This window comes from Phacochoerus africanus, chromosome 3 (assembly GCF_016906955.1).
Source record: "Phacochoerus africanus isolate WHEZ1 chromosome 3, ROS_Pafr_v1, whole genome shotgun sequence".
In the NCBI taxonomy this organism is placed as follows: Eukaryota; Metazoa; Chordata; class Mammalia; order Artiodactyla; family Suidae; genus Phacochoerus; species Phacochoerus africanus.
The window spans coordinates 78,964,923-78,978,783 of NC_062546.1; the positions used below are offsets into that span (position 1 = coordinate 78,964,923).

At 38.3% G+C, this 13,861-nt stretch overlaps 1 protein-coding gene across 1 annotated transcript in view; it reads right to left on the reverse strand.

Moving 5' to 3' along the window:
- The window catches only part of THSD7B (thrombospondin type 1 domain containing 7B), an 832,155-nt gene that overhangs the window by 442,261 nt on the left and 376,033 nt on the right, over window positions 1-13,861 (reverse strand). The window contains exon 9 of the mRNA XM_047772023.1: window positions 7,268-7,383. Within this exon, the coding sequence (XP_047627979.1) occupies window positions 7,268-7,383 (116 nt within the window). The remainder of the gene's footprint in view (window positions 1-7,267; window positions 7,384-13,861) is intronic.

Genomic DNA, 13,861 nt, shown 5'->3' on the forward strand with positions numbered 1-13,861 from the left:
GCCTTCCAGATTTTAAAATCTATCCAAGAAAAATACAGACATGAAAACAAGTGCCACAATAGCAACACGTGGACAACTAGTTACTGCAGGATACCACCATAATAAAAGACGTGGTTCCTGATCTTAAGGAACTTACACCATTGTCATCAGCATCAGCAGAAGTTCCTTATATTTGGCATTCTGCCCAATGTCCTATTCACATTTAGTGTTTATAATCACTCTGTGAATTGGGTGCTGATATTATCTCACTTGAGAAAGGAAGAAGCTGAAACACAACAAAGTTTAAATTGAGTCTAAAGCGACTTGTTTGGCAACTATTGGATTTGAACCAAGGAAGTTGAACTTGAGATTCAATCCTCTTAACCACTCTGTGGACCTTGAATTCATTGAACTCTATTGAAGTTGAACTTGAGATTCAATGCATTTAACCACTCTGTCTATTCAATGCTCTATGGACTTGGACATTAAAAAATTACTGTCTTTGACAGTGGAAACTCAAGATGTAACTCTAGGATATTTGATGCAGGAGCAAAGGATCCCCCAAATGAAGTTTCCTACCAATTCCCCATAACAGTTTGCCTTTGGCCTTTCTGTTACCATTTTACTGCTGTCCAGCTTGTCCTCTAGAGATGAAAGTTAAAGAACCTCCCTCGGCCTTAAATGATTAATACTGCAAAACAATTAATCACTAGCTCCATAGTTTCTAGAAATTTATAGGAAGAGTTATTTTGAATATGCCAAATTTTATGTAATAAAATATCTAATAACTTTACCTCTTACGTATTTTTCCCTCCAATGGAAGTGGTATACATATGTGGGAATCATTATAAAATTACCCAGTAATAGTGAAAAGGGGGATGATAATTATAATATAAGCAAAACAAGAGAGACCATGAGCTGATGATAATCTTTAATTGGCTGATGACTACATAAGAGTGCATTCTGTTAACGATTAGTATCTTATACCAGCATTGTGTTAATTTATGCATATGTCTGAAATTCATATTATTAAATGTTTAAAATATAAAATAAGTCCCTTTAAACATAGCCTGAGGGAAATCTTGGAAAATCAGTACTGATATGTGACTTTAAAGTAAAAACATTAGATGGAATAGTTATAAGATCAGCAGCCAAAATAATTAATTTTCAATACTACCCAGGTAAACAATTATCAGTGATCTCCTATAGTTAGGCTAAAATGTACATGAAGATACCTTTTAAAGTATAAAGCACTAAATGAGTGCTTCTCATTTCTGCCAACTTTTTTTTTTTTTTCTTTTTAGGCTGCCCCTGTGGGCTATGAAATTTCCTAGGCCAGTGATCAAATCCAAGCTGAAACTGCTACCTATACTGCAGCTGCTGGAACACTGGATCCTTAACTCACTGAGCCTGGCCGGAGATCAAACTGGTGTTTCCTCAGAGCCAAGCTGGATCATTAGCCAACTGCGCCATAGCAGGAACTCCATTTTTTTTTTCCTGCCCACTTATAAGAATCACTTATAAGAATCACTTATGGGGAGTTTTGATATTGCAGATGTCCCTTCAACATGAAGAGACTCGAACATGAGATAAGGTGAATCTGGGACATCTATGCATTGAAAAAACTCTATGAGTCTGAGAACCTTTACATTATACAAACTGTTGCTATTATTAAACAACCAACTGTGGATATTCATGCAGGCATTTGTTTTATAGGCGGAAAGAAAAGAGAAAGTAGCGAGAACATCACCAAAGAAGGGTTCTTGATTATTTGGCTAATTTCCTACTGGGTCTTAAAATTTGGAGAGTCCATGTCAGGGCCACAGCTTGATTGTTATCTGATTTACTTAAAAGAATGTGGAACTGCCATTAATCCTTTCAGGAGAGGCTCAGATGAAGAGGAGTAAGAAGTGGGGACCATGGCTGGCTATCAGCCAGAGACTATTCACGGCCTGAGAATACTTTTAAGTAAGTCATAAGGATTCAGATTATGAATCCAGCCAAGACTAAATAAAACCTGACACACCTCATCCATTGCTAAGACACAAATCACTCGTGATATATTCTACCTTTGGCAAATATCTTGGCTTTCTAAGGGGATTATAATGGATTTGGATTTGGATTCACATAATCAAGTGATTCCCTGGTCATACCAAAAACCCATTAATTCATAATATCCTATAGTAGGACCCACACATTGGAATACTTTAGAAATCTATATGTGATTCCATTGTTCAGCCTAGTTTGGGGACCAGGAAACTTCACAGCTTCAATGACCCAACCCAAAGCTACAGCTGAAAAAAGAGTTCCTCCATTCTTGTTAGTTGTGATTGCTATCTGCTCAAACTCTTCCTTTTCCTAATCTCCAGTTTAGGTTAAACCACTTCACTCCACCCCACACCCTACTCTACCTCCAAGCTTTTCACATTAAAGCTTTGACCATGTCACTGCCTTGCTCAAAAATGTCTAACTAACCCCACCCCCACCTGGAGATTTGTCATCAACATACAGGTATTACCTGGGAGCCTGTGGACAGGTTGAATTCCAGGTCCTATCTAGGTCTAATGAAACAGAACCTGTATTTTAAAAGATCCCCAAGGGACCTGTATAAGTATTTGAGAAGTATCACTTTAAAATATTGTTTCTCACAGATCATAGACACAGAGAGCAGACCCGAGGTTGCCAGGTGGGAGAGGGGAGGAAGTGGGATGGACAAGGAGTTTGGGGTTAGTAGACATAAACTATTACATTTAGAATGGATAACCAATGGGGTCCAACTGTACAGCACAGGGAACTATATATAATCTCTTGGGTTAGAACATGATGGAAGATAGTATGAAAAAAGATTGTATATATGTGTATGACTGGGTCACTTTGCTGTACATCAAAAATCGAAGGAACACTGTAAATCAACTATAACTTTTTAAAAAACTTTTAAAAAACTCAAAAAATATTATTTCCCAAAGTATCTTCTGAGGGACACTCTCAGAAGAGTATTGACTGCCTGGATTCAAAGCATTTCTCTCTCTTTACAGGACATCTGTCCATTCAAAAAATATTTATTGAGTGACAACTATGCCCTATACTATGCTGGGTTTATAGGACTTAGTGATGAAAAAGACAGAAGCAGAGTCTGCATTTGTGGCCTTATAATCTAGCAAAAGCAACATTACCAAGGAAAGATATGTATGGGAGTGTCACAAAAGGATGTCCAAGATGTTATGGGATGATCTGGATAATGAGGTGAATGGGGAAGGATCTAACATAGTCTAGTAGATGAGCACGGCTCCTGGGGAAAGGCTGCTACAGCAGGTTCCCCCAGATATACAGGTCCAGGAAGGAGGGGTAGCTGAACACAGTGCCAGCCTCACACAGGGCAGGTGCAAAGGCTTAGAACAATGACAGAAATGCTTGCCCCATGCTTAGCCCATGCAAAGCAGTGAGTGCTCTAAGAACTTTCTTCATGTGTAGGTATGGCTATTAACTCATTTTATAGATGAGAAAACTGAGGCACATAAAGATTTAAGTGATACATCCTGTTGGAGACCATTGAAACTGCTGAACAATGCAGTAAACAAATTCAGCACACATGCAAAAGCACAACCACTAAGAGATAGCTTTATCATTAACTGCACTTGATTTTGCTACGTTCGCTCATTAACCTACATCACCTTCCCTAATAAAAGGCATGTGGGATAAAACCTAAGCGGCTTTGTTCTGTGGAATGGAGTGCCTCCTGGTCCCCCACTTTTCTAAAGGAAAGACTCTTATGTGCTTTGTTATGCCATGTTGTCCCTCTTCCAGGATCTCCTGTTGCCCTGCAGCAATGGACATGGAAACATCCAATGTCAGAGAGCAAACCTTGGAACTCAGCCCTGGCCATCTGGCTCCAGTGGCTATGTTTTCAGTCATTACAAGCTTGACCTGGGAAGAATATGGTGCATCCAAGGAGCTGAAAAACAGGCTGTATGTCCAAAGTTTAAGTAGCATTTGTTCAAGGATCTATGTTCCTTTTTTTTTTTTTTTATCTTAAGAGAGGAAGTACATGACCATTCAGAGGTAGCTTCTTATAGCACAATTGTTTGGAAATATTCCATAGTTATGGTATTAGAATTTCTAGCCATTGAGCTGAAAAGTCTGCATTTTAATAATGTTCCCAGGTGATTCAGAGGCAATACAGTTTGAGAACCACACATAGAGAGGTACTATTTCCTCCAATTATTGCCCTATAATGGTCCCCACTAATTAACCCACAGTTATTTAATAATATATTGGTCCCAAAGTATAAACAAAACATGAGGGTAAATAGGATTGAAGTGGAAAGCTGGGAGAAATCTGAAAATTGAATCTATGCTCCTCCAGGGCCCCTGGCCACTGGGCTGTAAAAAGAATTATCTAGGCTTAAAAAATCAGAGGCAAAAAAGAGACCACAGAGGCTTAGAACTATTTTCATTACAATGCCAATCATTTAAATAACTAATTGAATCTCTGGAAGTTCGAGTCAAATCTAAAATTGCTGGAAGAGCAATTATTTCACAGGCCCTGTGATTCCTCCATTCTTAGGCAGCACTAGGAGAAGATGCTCATGCAGCAGAATTTGCTTGAAGGTAGAATGCATGCAACAGTAGCAGCTAAAGCATTCTCTGGCCACTAGGGCACACAGGCTTAACAAAACTAATATGCCTCCTGAAGTGTCAGGGGACTATGACAGCTCTAACATGAATATCTGGCAGCCAATAGGGTATTCTTTTTAATTCAGCCTTTTCCTTAAAATCATTTAACAGAAGAAGTTATGCTAATCTCTTATGAGGAAGAAACTGAAAGAAATAGCTGAACTTCAATAAACCTCTATTGTCATAGACTATTTTATCTTCCTGAATTTTCCCAATATTTATCTTCAAGAGCTTGACTGTTTTTCAGGCACATTGCTATTAAAATTTCAAAAGCCAGCTTCCTAGATGCTGCCTTTCCAATGGTTCAGAGTAGAGATCATACCTTTTCTGTTCCATTTTCTGTCTGGAAATGACATTCTCCTGACTACTCAACAAGCCCTGAGTAGTTTGTTGCTCTAAGATTTTGCATTTTCATTCAAGAAAATAAGTTTTGGAGTTCCCATTGTGGCTCAGCAGAAATGAATCTGACTTGCATCTATGAGGACTACAGTTTGATTCCTGGCCTCACTCAGTGGGTTAAGGATCCAGCATTGCCACGAGCTGTGGTGTAGGTCACAAACACAGCTTGGATCTGGCATTGCTGTGACTGTGGCATAGGCCAGAGGCTACAGCTCCAATTTCACCCCTTGGATGGGAACCTCCATATTGCCATGGGTGTGCCCCTAAAAAGAAAAAAAAAAGTTTTGGAGAGTTTCTGGAAGAGATTGCTATTTCCACCCCTCAAAAGATCAGAAAAAGATTCCATGGTATGTTCAAAACTCTTTTGTATTCAATACATTTATTTCTGATTCTATCCATAAGTTAAGTTTACTGGATGCTGCCGTGTTAATTCTGACAAAGGATCAATTAAAAATATAAAATGTCAAATAATAACAACTTTGTGTAGGTGCCCCACCCTTGTAATATAAGACGCTGATGATGGGAAGCTTTAAGAGCTGACATTACTCCTTGCCAATCACTGACAGGTGGCTTGATGTGGCAGGTTGATTGTAATCAATGTTGGTCATATTATCACATCACTTCCATGAAGATAAGTGAGTCAAAGAGCAATTTGGGAGCAATAGGGCAGTTCCCATTGTGGGTTAAGAACCTTACATAGAGTCCATGAGGATGTGGGTTCCATCCCTGGCCTTGCTTAGTGGCTACAAATTGGCTGCAAATTGCGGCATAGGTCGTAGATGCAGCTTGGATCCAGTGTCGCTGTGGCTGTGATGTAAACCTTAGCTACAGCTCCAATTCAACCCCTAGCCCAGGAATTTCTATGTGCCACAGGTGTGGCCTTAAAAATTAAATAAATAAATAAATAACAGAGCAATGCACAGTGTCGGAATTTTAGGTGTTAATATGCTCAGTCTCTGTGGAAGGTTCTCTTTTTGCAGAACTGCATGCTTCCCTCTGCATTTTTCAAGGAAGCTAGTGCAGTGAGACAGTGAGAGCCAAGCCCTGCCTGAGTCAATGTAACTGCCAAAGCAAGGCCAGGGAGGTGTGGGGGAAACCCAGTTCACTCTGAACTCTAGGCTTAATATTTTTTCCATCCCCCGTTCTCTTGAATGTGTGATTTTTAACTGTGGCAATGGTCAGATCCATGGGACCAAAGCAAGAGTGTGAGTCTAGGGGAAAGGACCAAGTTTCTAGGTCTTATGCCAAATCAGAGCTTTGGGATTAGGAGTTCTTGTCTCTCCACATGGATGAGTTCATCAGGGGACTGAAATAAGTGTGAGGGAAACGAGCTGCTCTAAGAAAGGCAGTCATTTTACAAAAGTGCTCCTGTGTGTTTATTAGGACTTGGATATTAAGTTTCCTTACAGCCCACCAATTACATCCAGGTGGGTAAAGCATCACCATTAAGAATAAAGAAATAAAAATCATATCATGTTAATTTCTGTACCTGTTCAACACGTTTTTAATGTATCGGTCCCTCTTCTTCAACAGGCTTATAGTTATCAGTGATGTATGCAGAGTGCTGCAGGCCCTACATTTTTCTTTTCTTTTTATGGCTGCACCTGCAGCATATGGAAGTTTCCAGACTAGGGGTCAAATCATAGTTGCAGCTGCTGGCATATATCACAGCTATGGCAACACCGGATCCAAGCTTTATATGAGACCAATGCTGCGGCTTGTAACACCACCACATCCTTAACCCACTGAGTGAGGACAGGGATCAAACCCACATCCTCATGGACACTATGTCAGGTTCTTAACCTGTTGAGCCACAGTGGGAACTCTCAGGCCCTACATTTTAATGAAGATGGCTGGAGTCAGGCTCCACGCACACAGGAGCCACAGATAAACTGTGATGGTATTGATGCTTTCTGAGGGACCATATTTGAATGGCTATTCAAAATGCCACAACTAATAGAAGATGAGTACCCCTATAATGCATGCCTGTGAAATCATGACACACAACAACTGAATATATTTTCTCTGGCAAATCCTAATGGAGCTGGAAATCCAAAGTTTCATTGACAAATTTTACTAACTTTATCCCAAGGGTGATGATGTGCAAATGGAAAAGAAGGGAGTTCCCCTTCCACCACCTCTCACTTGTTGAGCAGTGGGGAAAGAGCAGGTGGTCAGGAAGGAAACAAAGAATGAAGGGAATGGCATCCACTTACCTGGTTGGCACACCCTTGGGCAGGGCGTCCACTCGCTGAAAGCAGTCACAATGCAGTCCCTTTTACACGGGAGCAGACAAGGGCGCACAGTTTCAGGCCGGGTAGATTCTGGACACCTGACAATTTGAAGAGACCTTATCAATGTCTCTTGGAGAAAGTAAATGGTTTAACTACCATCTGAAAGAACCACCATCTTTCAGAACCCAAAACCCTGAGACCCTGTTCATTTTTATAGACAAGGGAACAAAGACCCGTGAAGTGAAGTTACCCACGCAAGAGCTCATAGCTAGAGGCAGAGCACGAAATAGACTTGATCCCTCTTGACCCAGAGACCAAAATACATTACTTTTCACCTGACCATAAAAGTTAAAACAATCACTGAAACTAATGCAAGACAAATACTGAGTACCTTCTCCAACTGCATGAATTCAAATAACATCTGATTTTTTTTTCAGCATGCACAAATGTGATATTTTTTTAAATTTTATTGTAATATAGTTGATTTACAAAGCTGGATTAGTTTCATTTGTACAGCAAAGTAAATCAGTCATACATATACATATATCCACTCTTTTTTCCCATATAAGTTATTATAAACTATTGAGTAGATTTCCCTGTGCTATATAATAGGCTCTTGTTAATTATCTATTTTATACAGAAGTGAGTATATGTTTTCCCATCATCCTGATTCCTCCTTCCACCCACGATTTCCCCTATGGTAATCATAACATTGGTTTTGAGTAAGTTTGTTTCTGTTTTATAAATAAATTATTTTTAGCATTTCTTATAAGATTCCACATATAAATGAAATCATATCATATTTGTCTTTCATTGTCTGATTTACTTCACTTAGTATGATAATCGCTATTTGCATCCATGGCATTATTTCATTCTTTTTTATGGGTGAATTTGATTTAGTTTTTAAAAGCATTTTATTCAGAAACATATCAAATCAGTGATGCTATATAAGGCAACATATGGGTATACTGGAAAACAAACAAACAAAAAACATCGAAGACCGCTTAAAAACACTGTACATGTTTCCTATGTAACATAATTTCAGAATATTGCAGTAATTGGAAAGTGTCTCTTTTAGAACATGTAAATTGGTGAGTTGGAGTAAGCAAGACATGAGAGTAGTATGTTTGTTAGCAAATAACAAATATACTAACTAGCATTAACAAGAGAAATATTTCAATTCTTTTATTTTGCTGATAATGTAATGTTCATATTGAGAGGAATATAGTCAGCAGATTCATAATCACTCAGAAGAACTGAAGTCTCAGAAAATGGCAAAAAAGTTTTTATTTTTACTTGCATGCTTGTTTGCTTATTTTTATGAGTATAAGGGGCTAAAATACATATATATTATCTTACACAACAACAATATGCCAGGTTGAAAAACAAGAAAGCACTCAACAACAAATATTTACACTAAAAATGTTTCCAATAATTTTTTAAAATAAAGCACAGAGATGCAGGGCATATAAAGCTTAATATAACATGAACTTTGATATTAGATAGTGGTGAGTTAAGTGATTTTCCTATATTCTTTCTTTTATTCCTAATGACATCAGTGAGAGGCATTATAATCTTCAGATTTTCAGATGGTACACAGAGGTGCTAAAATAATAAATAATGGACCCAAAGCCACATGGAGACAGAACACTTGAAGAAATATAATGAAAGCAAAAAAATATTTAGGGAATTCCCATAGTGGCACGGTGGAAAGGAATCTGACTAGGAACCATGAGGTTGCAGGTTCTATCCCTGGCCTTGCTCAGTGGGTTAAGGATCCAGCATTGCAGTGAGCTGTAGTGTAGGTCACAGACGCGGCTTAGATCTGCCGTAGCTGTGGCTGTGGCGTAGGCCAGGGGCTATAGCTCCGATTAGACTCCTAGCCTGAGAACCTCCATATGCTGCTGATGCGGCCCTAAAAAGACAAAAAGACAAAAAAAATTAGCAAGTTCATACAGACAATTAAAACTTTTCAGTAGAATAAAACAGAAAATGGAGGAGATAAAATTAATGGAAAAAATTGTAGGTTAAAATGTCACAGAGCTGAAGAAAAGTTGAGAATTCAGAGTGAAAAGTCTACCAACTGGATACAAAATGACCAACATGCAAACACAAAGAATGTCCAATTTTCAAACACCAAGAAAAGGTAAGAGAGGAAAGTAATGGCTGAGGGAACAGAAGAAGAAAACCAGGTCACCTAATAAAGAAGGGGAGTCTGATTGAGATCAAATATTGTCAGTTTACATATTTAGGAAAATGAAAATGTATTCTTAGTTTAAAACATTAGAAGCAATTCCAACACATAGGCAAAACATGAAGTTTGTGAATATAATGTACACAATATTATTCCTTCCACCGAGAGCTGAGGACATAGTGGGTAAAGGACAGGAGATGTTAGCAGAAGGGAAGAGAATGGGGCCCTGGGTGTGCTCATACAACAGAGCAGGTGATCAGAGAGCCAGTGAAGAGAAATGAAATAAGAAAGTTCTAAGTATATGAATCAAACATTCTAATGCAGGAGTTCCCATTGTGGCTCAGCAGGTTAAGGACCTAATGTTTCTGAGGATGCGGGTTTGATCCCTGGCCTCGCTCAGTAGGTTAAGGATCCAGTGTTGCTACAAGCTGCAGTGTAGATCATGTAGATCACAAGTGCAGCTGGGATCCCATGTTGCTGTGGCTGTGGCATAGGCCTCAACTGCACTTTCCACTCAACCCCTAGCCTGGGAACTTCCATATCCTGCAGGCCCTAAAAAGAGAATGAAAAAAAAATGCTAATGTAACCAACCAATGGAATATCAACCACATGAGGGGAGTCGAATCAGGGGAGGAGTTAGTGTCAATGGACATTTTACATTGATAATTGCACAGATAAATGAATGATATATGAAAAAAATATAATTTAAAGCTAAGAGGTAAACATTAGAAAGAGAGAGGGGATGGGGTTATATAGTGGGGCTTGCTTGTCTTGACAGAAAGACACAATGGAGGTAGATTAGAAAGTAATAAATTGGTTGCCAGTGGCAGGACAGGAGGCAGAGGAGGGGTGAAGGGGAGGAGAGGCGGATTCAAGGCTATTCATTATATAGCCTTCTATATTATATGTCTATATTATATGTTCTATATTATATGTCTCTTGTATTTTATTGAAATTTGTGAACCACATGGAGGCCTCCCAATCAAGATAAAGAGAGAGGGAAAGAAAAAGAAACAGAGAAACTATTAAAAAGTGGTTGTGTTTGGGATGTGTGGTCCTAAGTGGAGTGGAAGATGGCTAGAGACTTGTTGCTTTCCATCATAAGTCTGTATTATTTTACTTATACTATGGAGCAAATAATACTTTAAGTAAAATGGAGAACTGTATGGTGTTTCTTTAGAAAATTAAAAATAGAGCTACCATATGATCCCACAATCCCACTGCTGGGTATATATCCAGAGACTACTATAATTCAAAAGGATACATGCACCCCAGTGTTCACTGAAGCACCATTTACAACAGCCAAGACATGGGAGCAACCTAAATGTCCATTGACAGAGGAATGGATAAAGAAGATGTGGTACATATATACAATGGAATGTTACTCCACCATAAAAAGGAATGAAATAATGCCATTCGCAGCAACATGGATGGACCTAGTGATTATCATATTAAATAAAGTAGGTCAGACAAAGACAAATATATGATACTGCTTATATGTAGAATCTAAAATATGATACAAATAAACTTATCTACAAAACATAAATAAACTCACAAATGCAGAAAACAAACTTACAGATACCAAAGGGGAAAGAGGGGAAGGGATAAATTAGGAGTTTGGAATTAACATAAACACAATGTTATACATATAAAACAGATAACCAACATGGACCTACTGTATAGCACAGGTAACTCTACTTAATATTTTGAAATAATTTATTAGAAAAAAGAATCTGAAAAAGAATATGTGTGTGTATGTGTATATATATATATATATATATATATATATATATATATATATGAATCACTTTGCTGTGCACCTGAAACTAACACATTATAAGTCAACTCTTCTTAAATAAAAATAATTGAAATAGAAATGTATATACTCAGAGGAAAAGAACTGGTCAACAAATTCGGTATTAGTGGTTTTGTTATTAATTGCCCTTAATACACACAAAAAACTGTCTATCAAATAGACCAATTCAATGAACGTAAAAATAGAATGAAAAAATTGGTGTCTTTAGAGGATAGAGTGTTATTTAAACAAGCTATTCTTGGAGTTCCTGTCATGGTGCCGTGGTAACGAATTGGACTAGGAACCATGAGGTTGCAGGTTCGATTCCCTGGCCTTGCTCAATGGGTTAAGGATCTGGCATTGCCATGAGCTGTGGTGTAGGCCAGTGGCTACAGCTCCGATTAGACCCCTAGCCTGGGAACCTCTACATGCCATGGGTGCAGCCCTAAAAAGACAGGAAAAATAAGAAATAAAAAAAAAAGTTATTCTTGTAAGGAAAACTTATGTCTTACTTTAGAAAAGAAAGCAAAAAAACACTAAATTCACTCCCAAGTCCTTTATTCATGCCTTGAAGTCTACTAAAATTAAAGCAAAGTGCTATGTATTCCATCTCTTCTCCAAATTCTCCTAGTATATCACTGGAAATGAAAGTACAACTTGGGGAACATCAATTTCCTGTGTGCTCAGTGGGGTGTTGGGGGTTTTGGGTGCATGGGCCTAGCCAGGACATGTTCACTCATATATCCACAAGTAGCTCAGAAAATTCTGTGGTGCTGGCTTGGTTTCCAGCTTCTGGAGAGGGTAGCTTACTCTGCAGAGTCTTGCTTCATACCAGTTAGGATACTGCCTACTTTTATTTACACTTTACTGGCATCACTCAGGATAAATACTCATTGGGCATAATGCCAACTCTTTATAACATGGTACCCTTGCTCCATCTGTGTCCTTTCTCTAAGCCCATAAGAGAGAAATGATACCAGCTCCTCAATGGCAACAGTCAAGCTTAGGTTCCATTGCATTCATAGAGGCCACGGACTGAAAATGGTCCTGAAATGTGATTTCTGGTTGGACAGAAGCCAAGCATTCTCTCACCAGTAAAACTTTATTTTTGTTCATTTCTTCTGCCGCTAATGTGTACCTTTTCCTTAGAAGTTCAACTTCCTCTTCCTTTCTACTTCCATGCTATCTACCCCTCCAGGGATCATTGCAGTTCCAATTACATAAATTTCCTTTTAGTCTTCAAAAATGCTTTCCTTAACCATTAGCAAATTGTGTGCCCTCTACTTCTAAAAACTATATTTATATTCTGTGGTGTTTATTGTCACTGACCAAAAAAGGCTTTTGACATCTTTTGTGCGCCTGGTTTTCTGCGTGTGTGTGCGTGTGTGTGTGTGTGTGTGTGAGACCGTTCATACATGTACATGCACTATATATACACTAATTTTGACTAATTTTGAATGCGGTGATGGGAGAATTCCATCTTACATTATATCTCTAAAATGCCCAATCTTAATGTAGTACAACTATTTAGTAAGAGTAAGTGCATAATTGAAAGCATTCTATGCTCTTGGAACCTGAAGACAATCCTTGGGGATATTTATTCAGTCACTTTCCAGATCAAAACTGAAGCCTTAAAAACCAAGGAAACATATGGATTAACTTTTTATTTAGTAAACACAGTAGGGCTCCTCACCTTTTGCCATAATTTATACTGTCATGTAATGCTCTGATCCTAGATTGGCAATACTCTTGATAAAAGGGTGAATGCATTCATTTCACTTCCATATATATATATATTTTTTTTTTCCTGGGCTTGCACTAGGGCATATCATAACAACTGCCTCTTGGTCATCCTGTAGGCTTCAGTTCCTTATAAGCACTATTCTGAAATGCATCAAATTCAGCTACAAAGATCTGCCATTTTTCAGTTATGTGCCCATAATCACGATGTAGACACAGCAGTCTATCAGCCCAGAAACTGAGGAACTGTCTCAACCTGCCAACTTTTTAAAAATTAAAAGTGTAAATGGAGCTCTCATTTACTATATCTCATGGAATACCCACTGCCCTCACATTAAGGGCAGACAGTGTCCTACAGGACTTTTGGAAGGCTGAGTTGTGTTATTTTAATCTCTTCATCATTATTTTTTGCACACTGCAACTGGAAAAAAAAAGAAAAACTCTGAATAGTGAAACAAAAGCAAACAAAACCCCCCAAATATCCCAACCAGCTCTCACTTCTGTTTCAGTTATGCCCGAGCTAGTCCTCATTTTCTGATATGATCAGTGCTATTATTCATACAATGGTAATATTCTTAACCATATAATTACATGGAAACCAAAATACCAACCCAGGGAAGCAAGAACCTGTGAGGACTTCTGTGCATCTCAGTGCAGTAAGTTTAGAGATAAAATATATTATGTTAGCCCATCCAGTCCATAGAGATATGTTTCTTTCCTGAAGGCCACTCTTTTTGTAGGATATTTGCTATTACTTTCCTCATTCTATTGTCATCACCTCTACCTCAAGAGTTTCACAAATGGCAGGGGATTTTTTTTTTGACTCTAATGGCTTTCACATAAGAAA